A 25,317-nucleotide genomic window follows, 5' to 3' on the forward strand; every position below is an offset into this window, starting at 1 on the left:
GGGCAAATTTTCTGGCCTTTACTGTCGACGGGATTTTCCAGTCCTTCCGATGGAGAACCCACCGCACGTTCCCCGGGGGACAAGGATGCGGAGCTCGCAAAACCCCATAGAAGCTTACAGGACCAGGAGATTCCACTGCCAGCCAATGGCAGGCTGCCTCAACCACCGGACAACACGCCAAGGGAGGGTGCAGAAAATCTCACCCTCTATTTAGGGCAAGTGAATTGACATGGAGCAACATCCTGCAAAATATTTTTATGAAATGCAATTTATTGCCTGAGCACTGTGATTCTCTACATATATTACTGGCTAAGGAAAGGTGGGAGGATCTCAGCAACAACAAGCCACTCGATAAATAGAGATGGGTATACATATGAATAGGATATCTATAAAAACACAGCCTGCAGTCCCTTAGTGAGATGTAGTTAGGCTGATTGCCTTTGCAGTTTGAGGTTCGTGCAATGACATTTTTTTTTAGAAAATATTTTATTAAGGCATTTATAATTTTAACACTTTTAAACAGAAAAATCCAATGAAGGAAAAAAAACCACAATGACATAGCCATACACAGACCCCAAAGAACATGGTCCATATAAACACTCCATCTCACAGCCCTCTCTTCATTGGTTTTCCTACGCTTATTCAGGGACTTCTATGCCCCCCACTCATTCCCTGCGCAATGACATTTCTGTTGCAAAAAGACTTAAGGCAAAGCACATCCCAAATATTACAATCCAGTGACTGAAAAGATTTATGCATTTCATACTCCAACAAGCCCACAGTCACACACACATATAGATGTGTACAGCTTCCACAGAAGGACAAATCCCTTAACTTCGTGGTGCTCCTACTCCATGGTCAGATCTCATCCAAAATTCGGTAAAGTGCAATCTCCTGTCTTAGCACCCAGTCTACACCATAGTACGCGTCATAGAATAACAGAATCATAAAGCCACAGGTGTGATTCAACAAACCTATTGCGTCCAGCACACAACTGGTGAATTCCAAGAGAGTCCCAAATCGGGCTCCGAGCTGAGCACAAAACCTTGCATGAGTCACCCGACTCGGGACGCCTGGTGCGATCTGGAACAGGCCCAACTGAGCCATTAGGCTCATTTAAATATCCGGAAACCATATTTGCCCGGTGCCCGGGAGCCAACTGCCACGCTTGCTGAGGGTTTAGCACTGGTTTCCATAATTGTGGACCAGGCTTGATGGCACTTCGGGACATCTCGCTGAGCTCCCCATGTGGCCGGAGACAGGACAGGGTATTACCCTGACACTCCCCCTGGCACCTTGGCACTCCTGTCCTGGTACCTGGCAGTGTCACAAGGGCACCCTGACTTGCCAACCTGGTACTGCCAGGGTGTCTGGTGACAGTGCCAAGTTACCAGGATGCCACATTGGCTCTGCCACGAATCAGGGCATGGGGTATCATGCCCATGAAAGCAAGGGTGAGGGGGGGGTTTAAGGGAGTCAAAGAAAGGTTGGTGGATTTCTGAAAGTGAGGAGTGCTGAAAGGGGGGTATAGAGTTTGGGACAACCGTTCAAAATAGCACCCGACCTGCTTGGAGCCAGTCCTGCTGGCAAGCCTAGCTCCCCAGTGCAGGAAATTTCCAAAAGGGTGACCTCCTTGTAGAGAAACTCCTCAACACCCGAAACAAATGGCTAGGTGCCATTGAATAGCGATGTCAATCTCGGCACAGCAGCCACTGTCAACCAACCCGCCAAATTCACCTGAAACCGGACTTGGAAAATGTTCGGATGAATCACAGTTACAGAACAGAAGCAGGCCATTCAGCCAATTGAGACCATGCCTTCTCCCTGTATGAGCAACATAGTTAGTCCAATCTTCCATCTATTCTCCTTAGTCCTGTAAAGAATTTTATCTTCAAATGCTTATCCAGTCCCCTTTAGAAATTCTCAATAGAATCTCCCTCCACCACACACTCAGGCTGCACATTCCAGATTCTAACCACTTGTTGCATAGAAATGTTTTTCCTCATGTTGCCCGCCATTGCTTCTTTTGCCAGTAATGTTAAGTCTGTGTCCTCTGCTTCTCAAACCTACTGACAATAGAAAGCATTTCTGCCTATCCACTCTGCCTGGACCGTTCATGATTTTAAACACTTCCATCAAATCTCCTCTTCACTTTTGCTTTTATAAAGGGATGAAAATAGTTTCTCCCATCTACCCAGGTAACTGTAGTCACTCATCACCAGAAACGTTCTTGTCGTGTTGTTCACCCTGGGGTAACACGGACTGCACACGATGCAGTTAACTGATCAAGTATATACCAAACGATGTTCAATACAAGATTTATTGAACTTCAGTAACGAAACACACAGCTGCCTGTGGGTTGATTCTCTACTACTCTAAAGTAAACTAACATTAACTATCTAGACCAGGTTAGCTCGGATCCATGTGTAGAAGGTGTTGAATGATTTGTACACCCGGATTGTCACTACAGTTGTCATCAGTGGAAAGAGGCAGAGTGCTGATGCCTCCTGTGTTTTATAGTTGGAAGGTCCCCTCTGGTGTCCCGTCTTGTGATTGGTTGTGTTCTGTTCTGTATGGTGATTGGCTCACCTGGGTGTCTGTCACTGCCTGCTTTTACCTCATGATGTGCATGGGTGCATACTATGACATCCCTCCTTTTTTAAAAAAAAATTGTCGGTTGCTTAAGAGCAGAAACGACATATTTACAAGAGTAAATATATACAGCAATTGGTGAGTGGATGGATATGTACATGCAAGGTGTCTAGCGTACAGAAACATAACAGCATATGTACAAGGAACTATTTATAAGTCCAGTTGTTGAGGCTGTCGTCGGATTCTTGTGGACCACCCGAGAGGTGGAGGTGGGGATGATGGTGTCTTGATCGGTTGGCATGCAGCCAGATTGATGGCCCCTTGGAGAGAGGTGTCCGGAAAGTGACATCTGGGAAAGTGAGATCCGGTGGTGGGCAGCCAAGTTTGCGTAGTGCCCTTCTGTTGCGCCTCACAATAGATCCATCAGCCATGTGAACCACGAACGACCTGGGAGCAGCCTGTTGAACAACAGCAGCTGGAGCTGACCACCCTTCACCAGGCAACTTGATGCGAACAGCGTCCTTTGAAGAGAACACCGGCAGAACCGTAGCGTGAGCATCATATGTCAGCTTCTGCCGGGTTCTGATCTGCTGCATCTTTTGCAGCATCAGAAGGTGATCCAGGTCAGGTACATGAATGGCCGGAACAGTTGTCCGCAGGTTACGTTGGATAGAGGAGTTGCGCCGTACAGCAGAAGAGGAAGATTAAAGTCCGAAGCGGAGTCCGCAGCCTTGCAGAGCATCTGCTTCACGATGTGTACCCCTTTTTCGACCTTCCCATCAGATTGTGGGTAATGCGGGCTCGAGGTGAAGTGCTGGAAGTGGTATTGCTTTGCAAAATTGGACCATTCTTGACTATAGAAACAGGGACTGTTGTCACTCATGACCGTGAACGGGATTCCATGCCTGGCGAATGCCTCTTTGCAAGCCTTTATGACGGTCCTGGATGGTAGGTCCGACAGTTTCACTACCTCAGGGTAACTGGAAAAGTAATCAATTATCAGGACGTAGTCACGCCCGTTGACATGAAAAAGGTCCACTCCGACCTTAGACCATGGAGAGGTCACGATCTCATGCTGGTGGAGCGGTTCTTTGGGCCGAGCAGGCTGGAAGCGCTGGCAGGTCGCGCAATTGAGGACCATGTTTGAGATGTCTTCGTTGATTTCGGGCCAATAGACAGCCAGCCGGGCCCTGCACCTGCACTTCTCTATACCGAGGTGTCCCTCGTGTATCTGTGTGAGCACCAAGCTCTGGAGGCTACGCGGAATTATGAAGCGACCCAATTTCAGGAGAATCCCCTCGACAACAGTTAGGTCATCCTTTACATTATAGTATTGTGGACATTGCCCTTTCTGTCAGCCATTCGTGTGGTGATGTATGACCCGCTGCAGCAGAGGGTCCTTGGCAGTCTCTTCTCAAATGATGCCGAGTCGTTCATCGGAAGACGGGAGCATGCTGGCACAGTTTCACTTGCGCATCAATGTTGTGTATGAAGTCGACCTGCTCATATGGCGAGGTGATGGCACGCGACAGGGCATCCGCGATGATTAGCTCCTTTCCAGGCGTGTAAACCAGTTCAAAATCATACCTGCGGAGTCGAAGGAGAATGCGCTGGAGCCTGGGTATCATGTCATTTACGTCCTGGTGTATAACGTGCACTACGGGTCTGTGATCCGTCTCTACTGTAAAGGTCGGGAGACCATAGACATAATCGTGGAATTTCACGATGCCAGTGAGAAGGTCCAGGCATTCTTTCTCTATTTGAGCATATTGTTGCTCAGTGGGGGTCATGACCCTGGATGCGTAGGGCACTGGAGCCCAGGACGAGGTGTCGTCCTTCTGGAGGAGCACCGCCCCAATGCCGTCCTGGCTGGCGTCTGTGGAATTTTAGTCTCCTTTGCTGGGTCAAAGAAAGCTAAAACAGGATGGTGGTTAGCTTCGCTTTCAACTCAAGCCACTCTGCTTGATGTGCGGGCAGCCACTGGAAAGTGGTGATCTTTTTTCCAGGTGTCTGAGGGCCATGGTGTGTGATGCGAGGTTGGGAATGAACTTCCCCAGAAAATTTACCATCCCGAGGAAGCAGAGGACCGCCTTCTTGTCCTCTGGGGTCTTAATCGTGTTGATTGCCTGAACTTTTTCCGGGTAGGGCTGCACGCCCTGCTGGGAGATCTGATCACGCAGAAACTTAATTGACGACCTGCCAAAGGAGCATTTGGTTTGGTTTAACTTCAGGCCGTTGGCATGTATGCGCCTGAAGACTTGCTGCAGACGTGAAATATGTTCCACCGGGGTCGTGGACCAGACGATGACGTTGTCACCATAAACCCGCACACTGTCAATGCCCTCAAGCATTTGCTCCATTATTCGATGAAAGATTTCGGATGCCGAAACAATGCCAAATGGCATGCGGTTGTGGCAATATCTTACGAAGGGTGTATTAAACGTCCAGAGCTTCCAGTTGTATCTGTCAGAAGCCAAGCGATGCATCCAGCTTTGTAAAGAATTTGGCATGCGCCATCTCACTCGTCAGCTCCTCCCGCTTCGGGACCGGGAAGTCTTCCCTCATGATGTTGTGGTTCAGATCCTTGGGATCGATGCAAATGCACAGTTCTCCAGGGGGCTTCTTGACACAAACCATCAAGCTGACCCAGTCAGTTGGTTCTGTCACCTTGGATATTATTCCTTGATCCTGAAGCTCCTGCAGCTGCACCTTTAGACGGTCCTTGAGGGGCGCCGGCACCCGGCGTGGCACATAGATGATAGGCGTGGCATCAGGCCTGAGCAGGATTTTATAGCGGTAGGGCAGCGTATTCATCCCACTGAACACATCCGGGTATTGCGATAGTAGCTCCTCAATGTCGGCTTGAAGAGTGCTGTTGGCAGAGTAAATGGCATGTACACACTGAACGAGATTGAGTAGCTTGCATGCATGGGCACTGAGCAGAGAAGCCTTGCGGGCTTGGCGATCTCAAACCGCAAAGGAGCCTTGATGGCCCTGTTGGATACCTGCAGGTGACAGGACCCTAACGCCGTGATGGCATTCCCATTGTAGTCGAGCAACTGGCAGGCCGGCGGAAGAATGGTAGGCTGCCTTTGGATATGAGCAAGATCTGCTTGGGATATTAGGTTGGCCGAAGCACCAGAGTCCAGCCTTGAACCGGATGCTACAATCGTTGACTTGTCCTGTGGCACGCCACTCGTCTGCATAATTCACGTTCAGGATGTGTGTGTGTGTTGGTGAATGCGAGGAGGCCTTGTTATGCATGGTGATGATGCCCGCTCGATAAGGGGACTCCTGGCAGTCGTCCTCTGGATCGGTGACAGAATCCAGGTCTGGAACTTGGTCTTGTCCTCACCGTTGGCAAAAGTGAGCGAATTAAAGATTTGGATGGCCTGGTCTCCTGCAGTAGACAGCAGCAGCGGAATTTTTCGGGCATCGGAGGCACTTTCGAGGCCTGAGGCCTCAATGTATAGACTGAATTTCTGTTTGAAGACCCGCCAGTTGGTGCCAAAGTTCCCAGAGATCCGGAGCTGCGGAGGTGCCTGGATCTTTTCCATGCCACTGGAAGGCAGTTGCTGGTCATCAGTGAATTTTCGAAGGTAAATTACTTAGAAGCAGTAGCCACTTCTGGTATCATGTCGTGTTACTCACCCTGGGGTAACACAGACTGCACACGATGCAATTAACTGATCGTGTATACACCAAACGTGGGCATTGGTTCAACATAAGATTTATTGAACTTCAGTAACGAAGCACACAGCTGCCTGTGGGTTGACTCTCTACTACTCTAAGTAAACCAACATTAACTATCTAGACCAGGCTAGCTCCGATCCACGTGTAGAAGGTGTTGAATGATTTGTACACCCTGACTGACACTACAGTTGTCACCAGTGGAAAGAGGCAGAGTGCTGATGCCTCGCGTGTTTTATAGTTGGAAGCCCCCACTCTGGTGTCGTGTCTTGTGATTGGTCGTGTTCTGTTCTGTATATTGATTGGTTCGCCTGGTTGTCTGTCACTGCCTGCTTTTACCTCATGATGTGCATGGGTGCATATTATGACAGTTCGCATAATTTCTTTCTGCATCCTCCCGAAAGCCTTTACATCCTTTCGATAAATGAGATGCCCATAATTGGACACGGTACTCCAGTTGAGGCTAAAGTAATGTTATCTATAGGTTCATCTTAACTTCCCTGCATTTATAGTCCACACCTTTATTTATTAAGCTCAGGATGCCGTATGTCTTTTTAACAACTTTCTTAACATGCCCTGCCATCTTCAATGACTTATGCACATACACCCTCTAGTCCCTCTGCTCCTCCACACTCATTAGAATTTTACCTTTTATGTTATATTGCCTCTTCTTGTTCTTCCTACCAAATGGTATTGCGTCACACTTCTCTGCATTAAATTTCATCTGCCACTTCTCTGTCCATTCCACCAACCTATGTTCTCTTAAAGTCTATCACTAGCCTCTTCCAAGTTTGGTGCCATCTGCAAATTTTGAAATTGTGCCCAACACATCCATGTGTGGGTCATTAATATAAATCACCAAAAGCAGTGATCCTAATATTGACAACTGGAACCCCATTGTGTGCCTTTGTTCAGTGCAGAAATCAACCTCCACCACTACATCCATTTCCTGTCATTCAGCCAACTTTGTAACCATGCTGTTACTTTCTCTTTTGTTCCATGAGCTTCAACTTTGCTGGCAAGTCTAATTTGTGGCACGTACATTTAGTGTGAAAAATCACTTGACTGTCCCAGGGCCACAGTGGTGTTAGAGGATTAGGCAGGAGAGTTAGCTAATCAAATCAGAGTAGCTCAATTAAGAAACTCCTGCCTGTTTCGTACCTCTTGACATTAACCTTGCCAATCAAAAAGCAAGCAGGAGCATGCCTGTGCACATTAACTCCTATCCTGTCCTTGAAACAGTACAGAAACCAGACCAATATGGCCTTCAATCGCAGTGCCAAGCGAGCCCTGGACGTACATCCAATTGCATTAAACGGACTCTTGAGAAAGGCAAAGGCCCCCTGAAGTGCAAGGTCTTGAAAGGAGCTAAACCATACCCATTTATTAATGCCATAAAAGAAAAACAAATAAAGAGAATAGGCCATGCATATCGGTCATTGACTAAACCCTTTTGAGTCTATTATGTTTAGTGAGTCACATTCTTTCACAGGTTTACTTACGTTTACAAGCATGTACGGCCTGCAGAGTTATCCTATCAAATGTGCCAACTAACTCCATCAGTTGGCAGAGATGGGGTATTCAACCAGAAATTTTAAAGCCAATCCTACTCTATCCACATAGAACAGCTTCCATCCATTATATTTTATTCATCGGTTGGAAAGTACATCGGGACATAATAGGTCCGATGTTAATTCAATTGTTTCTTTTTTTTTATTGTGGAATAATACAAACGCTTCTGCTGGGTATTGAACTTTGCGACGATAGCAGACCCTTGTGGCGGGATATTCCGGTCCCACCCGCCCAATGTCAACGGGTCTTTCAACGATCTGTCAAATTGTCCATTCCGCCAACGACGTAGCCCGCAACGGGCAGGACCAGACGATTTACCCCTTGTTGTTGGTAATTCTACAGTAATGCATGTCATACACTGCATTTAAAAATCTTATTTAAAATACTCATTTTAGAAAGAAGGATGTTTTCATAACCTCGACTGTAATAAATTCCACTCTCATATTATAGCTGCACGGAGGCTCATAGGACACAGTCCTCAAATATATCTATCATTGCACGCTTATCAAAAAATTTCCTGGTGGTTTAGGTTCAGTAACATAATCGTGACAGAATTAATATTTTTTGTTTAGCTTCAGTTAATTCAGTCAGACACTACATAAGTATTTAAAGATTGAACTCACCCGTGGAAACGCTGGCCCTGATTGAACGGCTCATCCCGCCTCACTCGCGAGGGGACGAGGCCGTTACAGCTCGAGAGAGGCCTCACGCGATATTTGCGATGCTCGGGACACCTCACGGGATTTAACGACATTTTGTGAGACCATGTGATCTGGATCTTGCCCTCACTGGGCCGGATCCAGATTTGCATACTGAAGCGACAGCTAGCCTCACTGAAATATGTCTGCACCGGTGTCTCCAAAGGCCTGGGAACGAACACTTGTACTGGGAGACCTTGCTGTGGCACCATTTAGTACTGGGGGTTCTGGGCAGGTTGCTACCCTGGTACTCCTGCTGGCACTTTGACACTGCCACACAGGTGCCTTTGTAGTGCCCAGTTGGCATTGCTAGGTTGGCACTGCTGGGGACAGGGCCAGTGCTAGGAATTGCGGGCCCAATTAGAAAAGTGATGGCGGGCCCTGTTAAATCGTGCCCCTATCTCAGACTATGTCCACACAATTGGACATAGGACATTGAAAACAGCGCGAGAGGAGAGACATCCAGGACACTGAAAACAGCGCGAGAGGAGAGACAGCCGGGACATTGAAAACAGCGCGAGAGGAGAGACAGCCGGGACATTGAAAACAGCGCGAGAGTTAAGACAGCTGGGACATTGAAATGAGCGCGAGAGGAGAGACAGCCGGGACATTGAAAACAGCGCGAGAGGAGAGACAGCTGGGACATTGAAAACAGCGCGAGAGGAGAGACAGCCAGGACATTGAAAAGAGCGCGAGAGGAGAGACAGCCGGGACATTGAAAACAGCGCGAGAGGAGAGACAGCCGGGACATTGAAAACAGCGCGAGAGGAGAGACAGCCGGGACATTGAAAACAGCGCGAGAGGAGAGACATCCAGGACATTGAAAACAGCGCGAGAGGAGAGACAGCCGGGACATTGAAAACAGCGCGAGAGGAGAGACAGCCGGGACATTGAAAACAGCGCGAGAGGTAAGACAGCTGGGACATTGAAAAGAGCGCGAGAGGAGAGACAGCCGGGACATTGAAAACAGCGCGAGAGGAGAGACAGCCGGGACATTGAAAACAGCGCGAGAGGAGAGACAGCCGGGACATTGAAAACAGCGCGAGAGGTAAGACAGCCGGGACATTGAAAACAGCGCGAGAGGAGAGACAGCCAGGACATTGAAAACAGCGCGAGAGGAGAGACAGTCGGGACATTGAAAAGAGCGCGAGAGGTAAGACAGCCGGGACATTGAAAAGATAAGAGCGGCGGGGTGCCAGTGGGAGCAAAGATAATATAAGGCGGGAACCGGAAGTACGACCCGCGGACTTCTTGGAAGGATTTTCTCCTAGCCAATAAATTCTGGTGGAGAGGATACCCGAGACACTACACGTGTAGTGTCTCCCACCCGCCCTCCTCCTCTAACCTAATAATAAGACCCATTGGTGTGAGCAGGTAAGTGCTATATTATATTATTATTTTTTTTTATTTTTTTTTTATTATTTGTTTTATATTTGTTTACCAGAACTTGGTTGAAATTAAGTGGGATGGCAGGGGAGGTAGTGCATGTTCCTCCTGCAGGATGTTTGAGGTGAGGGCTGCCGTTAGTGTCCCTGCTGATTTTACCTGCAGGAAGTGCAGCCAGCTCCAGCTCCTACAAGACCGAATTATGGTACTGGAGCTGGAGTTGGATGAACTTCGGATCATTCGGGAGGCAGAGGTGGTCATAGATAGGAGCTTCAGGGAAGTAGTTACACCAAAGACTGGAGATAGATGGGTAACTGTAAGAGGGACTGGGAAGAAGCAGTCAGTGCAGGGACCCCCTGCGGTCGTTCCCCTGAGTAACAAGTATACCGTTTTGGATACTTGTGGGGGGGGGGACTTACCAGGGGTAAGCCATGGGGTGCAGGTCTCTAGCACGGAGTCTGTCCCTGTTGCTCAGAAGGGAAGGGGGGAAAGGAGCAGAGCATTAGTAATTGGGGACTCAATAGTCAGGGGCACAGATAGGAGATTTTGTGGGAGCGAGAGAGACTCACGTTTGGTATGTTGCCTCCCAGGTGCAAGGGTAAGTGATGTCTCGGATCGTGTTTTTCGGGTCCTTAAGGGGGAGGGGGAGCAGCCCCAAGTCGTAGTCCACATTGGCACTAACGACATAGGTAGGAAAGGGGACAAGGATGTCAGGCAGGCCTTTAGGGAGCTAGGATGGAAGCTCAGAGCGAGAACAAACAGAGTTGTTATCTCTGGGTTGTTGCCCGTGCCACGTGATAGTGAGACGAGGAATAGGGAGAGAGAGCAATTAAACACGTGGCTACAGGGATGGTGCAGGCGGGATGGATTCAGATTTCTGGATAACTGGGGCTCTTTCTGGGGAAGGTGGGACCTCTATAGACAGGATGGTCTACATCTGAACCTAAGGGGCACCAGTATCCTGGGGGGGAGATTTGTTAGTACTCTTTGGGGGGGTTTAAACTAATTCAGCAGGGGCATGGGAACCTGGATTGTAGTTTTGGGGTGCGAGAGATTGAGAGTAGAGAGGTCAGGAGCACAGATTTGACTTCGCAGGAGGGTGCCACTGTTCAGGTCAGTGGTTGGAAGTGTGTCTATTTCAATGCCAGGAGTATACGAAATAAGGTAGGGGAATTGGCAGCATGGGTTGGTACCTGGGACTTCGATGTTGTGGCCATTTCAGAGACATGGATAGAGCAGGGACAGGAATGGTTGTTGCAGGTTCCGGGGTTTAGGTGTTTTAGTAAAGTCAGAGAAGGGGGCAAAAGAGGGGGAGGTGTGGCGCTGCTAGTCAAGGACAGTATTACGGTGGCAGAAAGGATGCAAGATGGGAACTCTTCTTCCGAGGTAGTATGGGCTGAGGTTAGAAACAGGAAAGGAGAGGTCACCCTGCTGGGAGTTTTCTATAGGCCACCTAATAGTTCTAGAGATGTAGAGGAAAGGATGGCGAAGATGATTCTGGAAAAGAGCGAAAGTAACAGGGTAGTTGTTATGGGAGACTTTAACTTTCCTAATATTGACTGGAAAAGATATAGTTCGAGTACATTGGATGGGTCGTTCTTTGTACAATGTGTGCAGGAGGGTTTTCTGACACAATATGTTGACAGGCCAACAAGAGGTGAGGCCACTTTGGATTTGGTTTTGGGTAATGAACCAGGCCAGGTGTTAGATCTGGAGGTAGGTGAACACTTTGGAGACAGTGACCACAATTCGGTGACCTTTACATTAGTGATGGAAAGGGATAAGTATACCCCGCAGGGCAAGAGTTATAGCTGGGGGAAGGGCAATTATGATGCCATTAGACATGAATTAGGATGTGTAGGTTGGAGAAGTCGGCTGCAAGGGTTGGGCACACTGGATATGTGGAGCTTGTTCAAGGAACAGCTATTGCGTGTTCTTGATCAGTACGTACCAGTCAGACAGGGAGGAAAGGGTAGAGCGAGGGAACCGTGGTTTACCAAAGAAGTGGAATCTCTTGTTAAGAGGAAAAAGGAGGCCTATGTGAAGATGAGGCGTGAAGTTTCAGTTGGGGCGCTTAATAGTTACAGGGAAGCGAGGAAGGATCTAAAGAGAGAGCTAAGACGAGCAAGGAGGGGACACGAGAAGTCTTTGGCAGGTAGGATCAAGGAAAACCCAAAAGCTTTCTATAGGTATGTCAGGAATAAAAGAATGACTAGGGTAAGAGTAGGGCCAGTCAAGGACAGTGGTGGGAAGTTGTGTGTGGAGGCTGAGGAGATAAGCAAGATACTAAATGAATACTTTTTGTCAGTATTCACTCAGGAAAAAGATAATATTGTGGAGGAGAATGCTGAGACCCAGGCTATTAGAATAGATGGCATTGAGGTGCGTAGGGAAGAAGTTTTGGCAATTCTGGACAAGGTGAAAATAGATAAGTCCCCGGGGCCTGATGGGATTTATCCTAGGATTCTCTGGGAAGCCAGGGAAGAGATTGCTGAGCCTTTGGCTTTGATTTTTAGGTCATCATTGGCTACAGGAATAGTGCCAGAGGACTGGAGGATAGCAAATGTGGTCCCTTTGTTCAAGAAGGGGAGTAGAGATAACCCCGGTAACTATAGGCCGGTGAGCCTAACGTCTGTGGTGGGTAAAGTCTTGGAGAGGATTATAAAAGATACGATTTATAATCATCTAGATAGGAATAATATGATTAGGGATAGTCAGCATGGTTTTGTGAAGGGTAGGTCATGCCTCACAAACCTTATCGAGTTCTTTGAGAAGGTGACTGAACAGGTGGACGAGGGTAAAGCAGTTGATGTGGTGTATATGGATTTCAGTAAAGCGTTTGATAAGGTTCCCCACGGTCGGCTATTGCAGAAAATACGGAGGCTGGGGATTGAGGGTGATTTAGAGATGTGGATCAGAAATTGGCTAGTTGAAAGAAGACAGAGAGTGGTGGTTGATGGGAAATGTTCAGAATGGAGTTCAGTTACGAGTGGCGTACCACAAGGATCTGTTCTGGGGCCGTTGCTGTTTGTCATTTTTATAAATGACCTAGAGGAGGGCGCAGAAGGATGGGTAAGTAAATTTGCAGACGACACTAAAGTCGGTGGAGTTGTGGACAGTGCGGAAGGATGTTGCAGGTTACAGAGGGACATAGATAAGCTGCAAAGCTGGGCTGAGAGGTGGCAAATGGAGTTTAATGTGGAGAAGTGTGAGGTGATTCACTTTGGAAAGAATAACAGGAATGCGGAATATTTGGCTAATGGTAAAATTCTTGGTAGTGTGGATGAGCAGAGGGATCTCGGTGTCCATGTACATAGATCCCTGAAAGTTGCCACCCAGGTTGATAGGGTTGTGAAGAAGGCCTATGGTGTGATGGCCTTTATTGGTAGAGGGATTGAGTTCCGGAGCCATGAGGTCATGTTGCAGTTGTACAAAACTCTAGTACGGCCGCATTTGGAGTATTGCGTACAGTTCTGGTCGCCTCATTATAGGAAGGACGTGGATGCTTTGGAACGGGTACAGAGGAGATTTACCAGGATGTTGCCTGGTATGGAGGGAAAATCTTATGAGGAAAGGCTGATGGACTTGAGGTTGTTTTCGTTAGAGAGAAGAAGGTTAAGAGGTGACCTAATAGAGGCATACAAAATGATCAGAGGGTTAGATAGGGTGGACAGCGAGAGCCTTCTCCCGCGGATGGAGGTGGCTATCACGAGGGGACATAGCCTTAAATTGAGGGGTAATAGATATAGGACAGAGGTCAGAGGTGGGTTTTTTACGCAAAGAGTGGTGAGGCCGTGGAATGCCCTACCTGCAACAGTAGTGAACTCGCCAACATTGAGGGCATTTAAAAGTTTATTGGATAAGCATATGGATGATAAGGGCATAGTGTAGGTTAGATGGCCTTTAGTTTTTTTCCATGTCGGTGCAACATTGAGGGCCGAACGGCCTGTACTGCGCTGTATCGTTCTATGTTCTATGTTCTATGTTCTACAATGTTATTACAATTGCTTGGTTGACTCAGTACAGTCTTAGTTATGGAAGAAAGCAAGCCCTGCAGTTTGAACATGAAATTGACATGCGATTGTTGCAGATGTTCCGGCTTTACAAATGTTCCTGAATCGATTCCAAGGTGCCCGGAATTCTCTGGGGGCACTTATTGGCCTATAGCTATTCAATCTAAAGTCTGTGAACGTATAATGTATTGTTGATGAAAATCCACTCACATAGGACACTGACATAGCAAGGGAGTATATAAACCTTAGTTACACACATAGGTAATGAATAGTTCAAAATATAGTTTGTGGAGCATTTATTATTTGTCTAATGAGGTATTTATATAATCTAACATTTCTTGCAGTTATATACATTACTCTTATTTACTTGCTTCCTCGGGTCCTCTTCAAGAAATTAGGCTAGCAATTTAAGACTAAATAGCAAGAAATCACAGTTAAAATAGGTGCTGGCAAACAACACCTATCTAGACCACATACATGTCCCATCTTTAGATTTAAATTGCATGCCTTGGTTGTGTCGTCTGCTACTTCTAAGCTACTTCGAGACACAGGATTCAAAATGTGGTTAAAACAAATCTAAAGAAAGGTTTTCTGTTTATTAGCCTGGGATCACTATCAAATAATCTTAGATATTGGATTAAGTATGAACGGTCAGAAAGATATGTAATCATAAGCAGTTGGAGATGTAAAAGCAAAGATATCTTTCGAGTAAGAGTGAGTAATATAACTCAAACATATAACAATAACGTCCTGTCTAATTCGGCAGTGTTCTGTGACTCAGAGGAATTTTACATAAGAAATATAATCTTTCAATGTTTAATTTTATAAATAAGATTTCGCAAATCCTCCAATGCATTTTTGTGACATCTGCCAAAGCAGTTCTGTGATGGAATAGAACAAGATGGAACATCTATTTAAAACACTTGCCAGAAAGGCAATAAAGAAAGAAATAGCACCAATGGTGCCATAGCATGTAGACAATGGAAGTACTGAGGTTGATATCTGACTCCATTATTATAGTACAAAAAATATTTTTTAAGTGTTGACAAGAATCCTTGTGTGTCAACTGCAGCTGTGCAAGATTCCAGGAGATCCTGAAGGAATACCTTCCTCAAGTTCAAAGTCACCATATGTATTGACATATAGTTCCAAATAGGAATGCTAATGACCTTAAAGTAAATGTCATTTGCTTCTCATTTCCCACATTAGTGCTAGGCAAGCAGTTATAAGCAACATTAAAATACTAGTTAAGCATTGTTTTCTCATTAGAAGGAAAGAACTTAAAATTATATTGTGCCTTTCTCAATGTCAGGATGTCCCAAGGAGATTCAGAGCCTGATATTTCTAAAGTGTAGCCATTATTGTAATGTAGTTATCACAGCAATCATTTTGCACACAGTAGGTCCCCACAAATGACAGCATGATGGTAGCCAAATGAAGTATTTTAGTCAAGTTGGTTGCGGGATAAAGGTTAAGCAGAACACAAGGACAACTTCCTTATTCTTCTTTGAATATGGGATCTTTTCTATCCATCTGAGGTGGCAGCTGTCCGATCAAAAGGACTGCACCTCCATCAGTGCAGCACTCCCTCATTACTGCACTGGACAGCTGTCTTTGATTATGTGCTTAAGGGCGTGACTTTCCCATCCTGCCAGCATCGGCATCATCGCCAGTCTCCAAATTTTCGCTTCCCGTCCACAACATTGCCTGCCACTGGAGGGGCTGAAAAATCCAGGCCCCAGTCTCTGGAGTGACGTTTCAATGCACTCAGACACTCACATTAATCCTCTAATTCTTATACACATAGACTAGTTCAGAAACAGGACCAGCAGGACATATAATAATAGAGTGAGAAGCATTAATAGCTTGAAAAATAAATGCAATCAATATTATATGTAACCTGTGCTTAAAGATACGGTGGATTAATTTAACAGATTCAAATCTGTATAATCTATCTTTAGGGACGCCTTTAACTATCTATTATGTCCAGGGGTGAAACTGTTGTACTTCAGCAGTATGTCACAGTGTTAATCCTGAACCTGAATAGCAGTCAGTAACTTATGTTCAGCTGCTTACAATTTTACAGAAACATGCAATGATGGCATCATCTAAAATGAAAGAACGTGGATTTATATCACAGCTTGGATTTATATAGTCCCGTTCATGACCTGGGGGTGACCCAAAATGTTTTATAGCCAATGAAGTGTTTTGAAGTGTAGCCACTTTTGATGTAGGAAGCACAGCAGTCAATTTGCACACAATAATTTATTACAAATAGTATTGAGACAATAGCCAGATAATCCATTACTTTAAGCAGCTGGTTGATAGATACATTCCCCTGCCTTTAGGCTTATTGAGTAAAGTTTACCTGAGGGTAGTTACTATTTGTTTCATCATGAGTTCCGGGTCTAGATGGGGTTTCATTAGGGCTGCCTGTTACCCTAAGAATATTACTGTTGATCATTATTCATGAAAACCATTTTTGTTTATTTACAGATTTGAATACATCTCAGACCAAAGAGAAAATGCTGGAAAATCTCAGCAGGTCTGGCAGCATCTGTAGGGAGAGAAAAGAGCTAACATTTCAAGTCCAGGTGACCCTTTGTCAAAGCTAACAGCTTTGACAAACGGTGATCTGGACTCGGAATGTTAGCTCTTTTCTCTTCCTACAGATGCTGCCAGACCTGCTGAGATTTTCCAGTATTTTCTCTTTGCCTTCAGATAGATTCCAGCATCCACAGTAATTTGCTTATATACATCTCAGTACTGAGTCTACACCGTGTTGTCTTCTGCTTCCCACCAGATTGTAATTACTGAATCAGGTGGCATGACATTATAGTTACATCAATAGTTTTATCAGTATTACATGTTTACTCTTTACTCTACAACTTCCCCAAGTCTTTATCCTAATTATATACATCCTCCTACACTTCCCCCCAAAATTCCAGACTTCACAGGGTTAGTCTCTGTGATGCTTTGACTAATTTACCTGATCCAGTCCTTACTGCATTTCGAGGGTGAGGACAAAGTGTGTACTCTCATCCTTCAGTAGGAGTGTCTTCCACCTAGCTGGTTGTACAGTTTCTACTTCTACTCTAGTTTTTGGCTCCATCCATATCGAAATCCCATGGTTCAATTGGTTTCCTTCCCAATGATATCAAGGCATTTTTCTTCATATTTCCTTGGTCCATTTTGATTCTATAAGATCTTGACTGTGGAGCTCTTTCTATTACTTCTTCCTACTGGTTTCATATCCACACTCTTCCCATTGTAGAAGTTGGAAGTCATGTGTTCTGTGACTGAAGTTAACATCAAGAGTTTGACTGTCCCTTTGCAACTCCTCATGCTTCCTAACTCTCTCATGATCATCTGAAATTATGTTAGGTTGTAGTTTTTGTTGTAGAGCTGGGTGCTATGTTTGCAGTTGTCTTGTCATTAATAATTCTGATGGCGAGAAACAGTTTTTAACAATGATGTTCTGTAGTTAAGAAGGGGTAACTTAGCATTTTTGTTCTTTTTCATCAACTCCTTGATTGTTTGATCTCCTCTTTCTACTTCGTTCGACTGAGGATATCCAGGTGAACTAGCCACATGTTAATAAACCAGGGGCTGGTTTAGCACAATGGGCTAAATCGCTGGCTTGTAATGCAGACCAATGCCAGCAGCGTGGGTTCAATTCCCGTATCGGCCACCCCGAACAGGCACAGGAATGTGGCGACTAGGGGCTTTTCACAGTAACTTCATTGAAGCCTACTTGTGACAATAAGCTATTATTATTATGTACGAAACCATATTCTTGCACAAAGCTGCAGAACAGCTCATTAGTAAACCGAGGGTCAATTTCTTGCATGACAACGCCCAGGATGCCATATGCCGTGAAGATTCTTCTTCATAATGTGATGACTGCCTCCGCTGTGGTGCTGTGCATTTCAAAGCATCTGGGGTAGCAGTCAGTGACGATGATGAAAACTTTGCTTTTAAATTCAAATATATTGATCCCAGGTACTCTCATTACCTTAAAGGAAAAGTGGAGGGTACCAGTGATTTGCTGCGCTGTTGGCTTGTTTATTGACAGATCTATACATGTCTCGTACTCTACACAAGTCTATATTTATGCTTCTCCATATTGCAGTCTCTTAGTCATGTGACATTACATCAGTAGTTACATCAGTATCAGGTGCTCCTGATTTTAACCATTTACACTCTTAAACATTAAAAGGTTGTAACCATTGTTCTAATCATTAAATAAAAGCTGCAATAGTCTGATCCTAGAGGTTTGGAGAAGTGTACTGTTGTATTGTTAAGTAGCTCATTGGACAAGGTATAGATGGAAAGAACTTGCATTTATATTTGTTTTGTAAAAAGATGATTAATGTTGGCTCTTTCTTTCTCATGGCATGCTTATCACACAATCAGACATTTACTGCTCGCCAAAGAAGCATTCAATTCATCCCTCAGAAGAATCTCCCTGGAATTGATACCAGGGCACAGATACAACGAGAGAGAACTCTGGCAATATTGTTGTTCTCTAATCAGGGATCCCGAGGCTAGTTGAACATCCCTATAGCAATGCTTTTAGAAATTAACTCATTTAACAGAGTGGAAATTGAACCTAGGCTTATTTATTGATTACCTTTACCTTTGCATACACACAACTCTCACTGATTCCATCCTCTGGAAGCAGTCCCAGAACAGCCTCTTCATTCCCAACCCTGCTCCAGGAGTGGCACCCAGATATCCCAGAGAAAAATTTCCACTTTTCAGACAACTCTTGTTTTTGGATAACCAGATTTTGGATAATGTACCCACAGCATAATGTCAAATCACACTGGTTTAAGGACAACTCTCCTTACGTTTATTATTGATACGAATATTCTAAATGACACTAATTAAAATATTTTGTTTGAGAAACCCATTTTCAATTCTATTAAACAAACTGTACCAAATGACAACCAGTGAAGTTTTATATTGTTTTACTTGTGTTGTCTCTTTATTAAATTAAACATTACAAATGTTTTCAAATATTCTACTTTCTACAAAGTAGTTGGGAGCCACCAAGTAACAACTTTGTGTGTATGCATCTGTACATGTGTGTTTGTATGCATGTGTGTGTGAGTATGAGTGTGTGCGTACTGTCTTGTTATGCTATAGGTTTAGCATAAGCGACTTCTTTGTGGTGCACTTGACAAAGGAAGGATCAGACGTGGAGATAACTTCAACACGTTTATTAAACTCTATACACTTCTATAACTTGGGTTCGACACTACTGTTAATCCTACTATAGCTACTCAGACTGACTAACCAGACTGCTACAATTCACGTGGTGGGAGTGATGTCAAATCAACCCTGTATCTCTACTCACTGACTGTCTCCACTGGAAAGAGGCAGATCATGTGAGTGGTGTCCTTTATATATGAGTTGGTGTAATGCCCTCCTGTGGTCGTGTCACCTCTATGTGCATCGTAGATGCCCATTGGTCGTGTCCTATCTAACTGATCTGTTGGTTGAGTGTGATGTCTCTGGTGCTCCCTCTAGTATCTAGCTAGTCTACATGTATCTACATTAACCCCTTGTGTATTTACAGTGATGCACATCACCACATGTACGTGTGTGTATGTGTGTGTGTGTGTGCAAGTATGAGTGTGCGCGTGTGTGTGGTGTGTGCATGCCTGCGTTTGTGCATGTATGTTTGTGTGGTGCGTGCATGAGCATGTGGGTGTGTGTGTGGTGAACATGTGGTACATGTTTAGCTGGGATTTTCCAGTCTTGTCATGGCAGGACCCGTCACGGAAGACCTGGTAGCCCATCCAAACGTCTATTGACTTTAGGTGGTACCAAATAATCCCAGCGGGTGGGCTGGAAAATCCCGCCGTGTGTGCTTATGTGTGTGTCAGGAAGAATCAGCTTGCAAATTTCATGCGTTGAAAAGATTAAGTTCCTCGAAGACCAAAGTGGATGAATTATGTTTCAGATTGAGAAAACAACAGTAGTCAGCATCAAACATATCCTTTTTTGACTCCATGATGTCACATGCAAGAACACAGACAATTACTGGACATGGCTTTTACTCATTGCAGAACTGATAGGTCAGCAAGAGAAAAAAATTCTTCTCCTTTGTTATGAGTTTTCTTGATCTTCATTCATCTCTCTACCAACACATCTACTTCTGTTCACTGTTTCTCTGTTTAGTCAATACTAATTACTTAATAATTTGTTAGTATAAGTACTGTGGCTACAAGAGCAAATCGTAGGCTGGAATTCTGCAGCGAGTAACTCACCTCCTGTCTCTCAAAGCCTGTCCACCATCTACAAGGCAAAGGTCAGGAGCATGATGTAATTTAACTCTCCACTTACCTGGATGAGTGCAATTCCAACAACACTCCGGATCCTCAACATCATCCAGGATAAAGCAGCTCATTTGGTTGGCACCACATCCACCACCTTCACCTTGCACTCCCTCCATTACTGATGCACAGTAGCATCAGTGTGTGCCATCTAATATATGCTCTGCAGCAACTCACCAAAGTTCCTACCAACAGCAGCATCAAAACCCATGATTGATACTATCTGGAACGACAAGAGCAGCAGATGCATAAGAGTACCACCACTTGCAAGATCCGCTCCAAGTCACACACCACCTTGACTTGGAAATATATCGCCATTCCTTCACTGTCACTGGGCCAAAATCATGGAACTCCCTCACTAATACCACTGCGGGCATACATACACCACATGGGCTGCAGGGGGCCAAGAAGGTGACAACTCACCTCCATCTTCTCATGGGTAATTAGAGATCGTCAATAAATGTCTATCTTAGCCGTATTCAGTTCAATGTGGTCCACAGGGCACATATGATTGTGGCCGGGATGAGTAGGTTTTTTGAAGAGATTGAGGATAGGTGTGGGCGATGCAAGGGTGGGCCCGTGAATCATGTCCACATGTTTTGGGCCTGTCCGAAACTGGCGGGATTCTGGCGGGGGTTTGCTGACGTTTTGTCGGAGGTCTTGAGAGTGAAAGTGTTCCCGATTCCAGAAGTGCCAATCTTTGGAGTGTCAGAAGACCAGGGGGCAAGAAAGGCCAATATCTTGGCCTTTGCCTCCCTGGTAGCCCGGAGACGGATCTTATTGGAATGGTGGGACTCGGGGCCGCCGAAACCAGGGGTTTGGGTGAGCCACCTCGCAGAGTTCCACAGGCTGGAAAAAAATTAAGTTTGCCTTGAGAGGGTCTGTGGAGGGGTTTGCCTGCGATGGCAGCCGGTCATTGACTACTTCGAAAATAATAATAATAATCCTTATTGTCACAAGGGCTGGTTTAGCTCACTGGGCTAAATCGCTGGTTTTTAAAGCAGACCAAGCAGGTCAGCAGCACGGTTCGATTCCCGTACCAGCCTCAACGGACAGGCGCCGGAATGTGGCGACTAGGGGCTTTTCACAGTAACTTCATTGAAACCTACTCGTGACAATAAGCGATTTTCATTTCATTTCAAGAAGGCTTACACTAACACTGCAATGAAGTTACTGTGAAAAGCCCCTAGTCACACATTTTGACGCCTGTTCGGGTACACGGAGGGAGAATTCAGAATGTCCAAATTACCGTACTAAATTACTAAATAGTTAAGAGGGCGCGGGCGGGGCGGGCTGTTGGGGGTTTAAAGAGGTTGGGGAAGTGGAGATCGGGAGTCGGGATTTTAGATATTTATTTTCTTTGGTTATTTGTATTCCTGTTTGCTTCTATTTTTTGTATGGTTGTGTTTGACATATATAAATAAATCAATAAAAATACTTATTTAAAATAAATAAATAAATGTCTACCTACTCAACAATGCCCACATTATGTGAAAAAAAGTACTTTTTTCACAACACACGAGACGCACCGTGGAAGGACCATAAAATTCTGGCCTGGGTGTTTTAGACATGGGCTGTACCCACTCCACTAATTAACCCCATAGTGCTTTTCACTCGCGTCACTTTACCCTAACATTTTTTTACTACCACACTTAAAACAGACAAGAAGCTACATTGCCCTGCACTATGAAATGATTCTGTCAGCGTAGAAGCTGTTAAACAACTTACCCAAGTGACTACTCGACATCTTTCAAACTTGACACTGCATATGGACATTTTGAGCACAAGCAAGCATTTGACCAGAATTGCAACTGAATAAGGGGCCTCAGTCATGAGTTTCCTTGTACGTAGTGTTAAGTTAACAAACTACACAGTTAAGGCTCAGTATTCATTTTAAGTATCAGATTTACTTGCCTGAATCTGAACACTGGTTGACATTCAAATGCGCTTAATGTTTTTAAAGCAATCTTTAGGGTGATGAGCTAAATTATGTATAGATGGCAGATTTTATTTGCACATTGCTCTTAAATTCTCCATAGAAAAGTAACTTCCAAAGATAAAGAGTGTGTCCGCCTCCACCCCCGAGTTAAGTAGCATGGTGGTTAGCATAAATGCTTCACAGTTCCAGGGTCCCAGGTTCGATTCCCGGCTGGGTCACTGTCTGTACGGAGTCTGCACGTCCTCCCCGTGTGTGCGTGGGTTTCCTCCGGGTGCTCCGGTTTCCTCCCACAGTCCAAAGATGTGCGGGTTAGGTGGATTGGCCATGCTAAATTGCCCGTAGTGTCCTAAAAAGTAAGGTTAAGTGGGGGGGGGGGGTTGTTGGGTTATGGGTATAGGGTGGATACGTGGGTTTGAGTAGGGTGATCATTGCTCAGCACAACATCGAGGGCCGAAGGGCCTGTTCTGTGCTGTACTGTTCTATGTTCTATGAATGATCTTCATTTGTTTAAAAAGTATTCTAATTTCTGCCCTCTTCTAATGATTCAATGGATTGCCAGAACTGGACTTTGCAGTTAACATAACTCTCACCCATTTTAATTACACCAACAGGAATGTTACTTTTGCCCCCACACCGCATGCAATATCACATGTACTATTGCAGGTAAAATCGCCATAGTCCCATCTGACCATATGCTGCTTTCCCCTTTGAGGGGTAGAAATGACATGTGATGATTTAATCTGAGGATCACACTTCAGGCCAGGGGCAAGATTGAGAAAGTGAATCTTACAGGAATAACCTCAGCCGGTACGGGAATTAGAACCCACGCTTTTGGCTTTGCTCTGCATCACAAACTCGTTGTCTAGCCAACTGAGCTAAACAGGCCCCCATGTACTATTATATCATGCTGCCATCAGACAAGGTGTGTTGAGGCATACATTGTGTACTGTTCCAAGGCACACAGTAAATTGTAAAGCCTTTGCAACATAAAAAAAGATAACATCCTTTTAAATGTCTGATATGAATCACACAGAACCATGATGGTAAAGGTCAAATAACTTTTACGGAGACATAAATCTCGAGGAAATGTCTAAAATAAAAACAGAAAATGTTCAACTGTTCAGGTGAAAGGACTCAGACCTGAAATGTTATGTTTGTTTCTCTCTCCACATGTGCTGCCAGACCTGCTGAGTTTTCCCAACGTTTTCTGTTTTTCTTTCAGATCTCCAGCACACGCAGTATTTTGCTTTTGTATAAAGGTAGCAACGCAGGTTAATGAGGCCATTAAAAAAGCAAAATGAATAACTCAAGTTCATTTCCAGAGGGATAGAATTGAAAAACAAAGAAATGATTTTAAACTTGCACAAAACCTTAGTTAGACCAGAACAGCTTTGGTCTCCATTTTATATGAAGGATATAGAGGCACTGGTGCCAAAAAGACATGCTGGAGTAATACCTGAAGTGAGAGGTTATATCAATCAGCAAAGATTGAACAGGCTGGGCTTCTTTTATTTAAAAAGCGAACGCTGAAGGTTAACTTGATATAGGATCTTTAAGATTATGAGAGGGTTTGTGAGATGTTTTCTTGTGTCAAACAGGCCAAAACTAAGGTCTACAGATGCAAGGTGGTCACTAATAAATCCAGTAGGGAATTTAGAAAAGGGATGAGAAGTAATATATTAACATGGATTGAGGATTGGTTAAAGGGCAGAAAACAGAGAGTACTAATAAACATGTCACTTTCAGGTTGGCAGGCTGTAATTAGTGGGGTGCTGCAAGGATCAGTGCTTCAGCCTCAGCTATTTGCAGTCTATATCAATGACTTAGATGAGGGGACTGAGTGTAATATATCTACGTTTTCTGACAATACAAAGATAGGTGGGAAGATAAGCTGAGGAGATTTTGAGCAGTTAAGTGATTGGGCAATAAGGTAGATGGAGTATAATGTGGAGAAGTACAGGATGGACGTGGAAATGAAAAAATAGGATATTTTGTAAAACATGAGGGTCTTATAAAGCTTGGAATTCAAAGGGATTTGTGTGGTCCCTGTCCTCAGATAAAATAAGTTACCAAGCAGTTTCAGCAAGCCATTAGGAAGGCAACTGGTATGTCAGCCTATACCACCGGGGATTGGGGTTTAAGAATAAGGAAGTCTTACCGTAACCGAAGAAGACCACATCTTCAGTACTGGCCTGTTTCTATTTTTTATGTTATGTTTATTACTCAGAGAGAAATTAGAATGGGAAACCTGATACCACATAGAGTAAATGAAGTGACTAACATTGATCCATTTCAGGGAAAATTAGACACTGGTAAACATGAAGGAGAATGGAACAAAATTATATGTAAATAGGATCAGTTAAGGACTCATATTCACTAGTACACTGGCATGTACTAGTTGTGCTGAATGAACTGTGTCTTTGATGTACATTCTGTGTCATGTATATAACATTTACATTCACGAATAATAGTTTGTGTTACTGTACCAGTAACTAAACCATGATTCTCTTAAAGTCTTTGGTGAAAGAATAACTGGAAATGTTTTTTAAGAGGTCTTGTATCAATAAAGGTACCAGTTTGACTGAAAATGTTTTGTAGGTCTGTGCTGGTTTAATAAGAAATTAAGGAGGATCAATGCATTTAACTTCCTGGTTTGCTGCATGGGAGAATGCTTGAAAATCATTGGCTATTTAACCTCTTGATGACACCTTGATGCTGGAAACCTGGAGATCCCATTGACTTGGTGCCAGATTCAAACTGGCATTGGAAAGAAGAGATACATGGCATAGAGATTACTCAATCTTTGTGGGCAGCTTTCTTTGAGATTAACAGTGGGTGCCATCGCGTTGCTGCTGATTGCGAAATCTGCACCGTGGTGAGCATGAGAATTTATGAAGAAAAAAAGTCGACAGGAAATACGCAGTCAAAATAGATTAATAGAATGGTCCCAACACTGTATGCACTAACATCAGATTCAGCAGTAACTTATTCAGATATGATGTGCATGCATAGGGGCTATCACTCTCTCTATCTTCAGGTACCATGCCCTAAGAAAGTGTTGGCAATAATGGTTACGATACATG

The 25,317-nt window shown here is 44.6% G+C and overlaps 2 protein-coding genes across 4 annotated transcripts in view; both read right to left on the bottom strand.

Moving 5' to 3' along the window:
- Positions 1-25,317, bottom strand: part of LOC119964231 — a 901,051-nt gene that overhangs the window by 472,390 nt on the left and 403,344 nt on the right.
- LOC119964893 (procollagen galactosyltransferase 2-like) overlaps positions 1-25,317 on the bottom strand; it is a 255,040-nt gene that overhangs the window by 220,591 nt on the left and 9,132 nt on the right. The window contains exon 1 of one of the 3 annotated variants that reach the window (XM_038794979.1): positions 8,478-8,994. The exons of 1 other annotated variant lie outside the window; for it this stretch is intronic. In XM_038794979.1, the coding sequence (XP_038650907.1) occupies positions 8,478-8,764 (287 nt within the window). In that variant the 5' untranslated portion in view covers positions 8,765-8,994. Of the gene's footprint in view, positions 1-8,477; positions 8,995-25,317 lie in introns of those variants that run through there. One more of the 3 variants, XM_038794981.1, reaches the window with a different exon arrangement.

This window comes from Scyliorhinus canicula, chromosome 4 (genome assembly GCF_902713615.1).
Source record: "Scyliorhinus canicula chromosome 4, sScyCan1.1, whole genome shotgun sequence".
Taxonomy (NCBI): domain Eukaryota; kingdom Metazoa; phylum Chordata; class Chondrichthyes; order Carcharhiniformes; family Scyliorhinidae; genus Scyliorhinus; species Scyliorhinus canicula.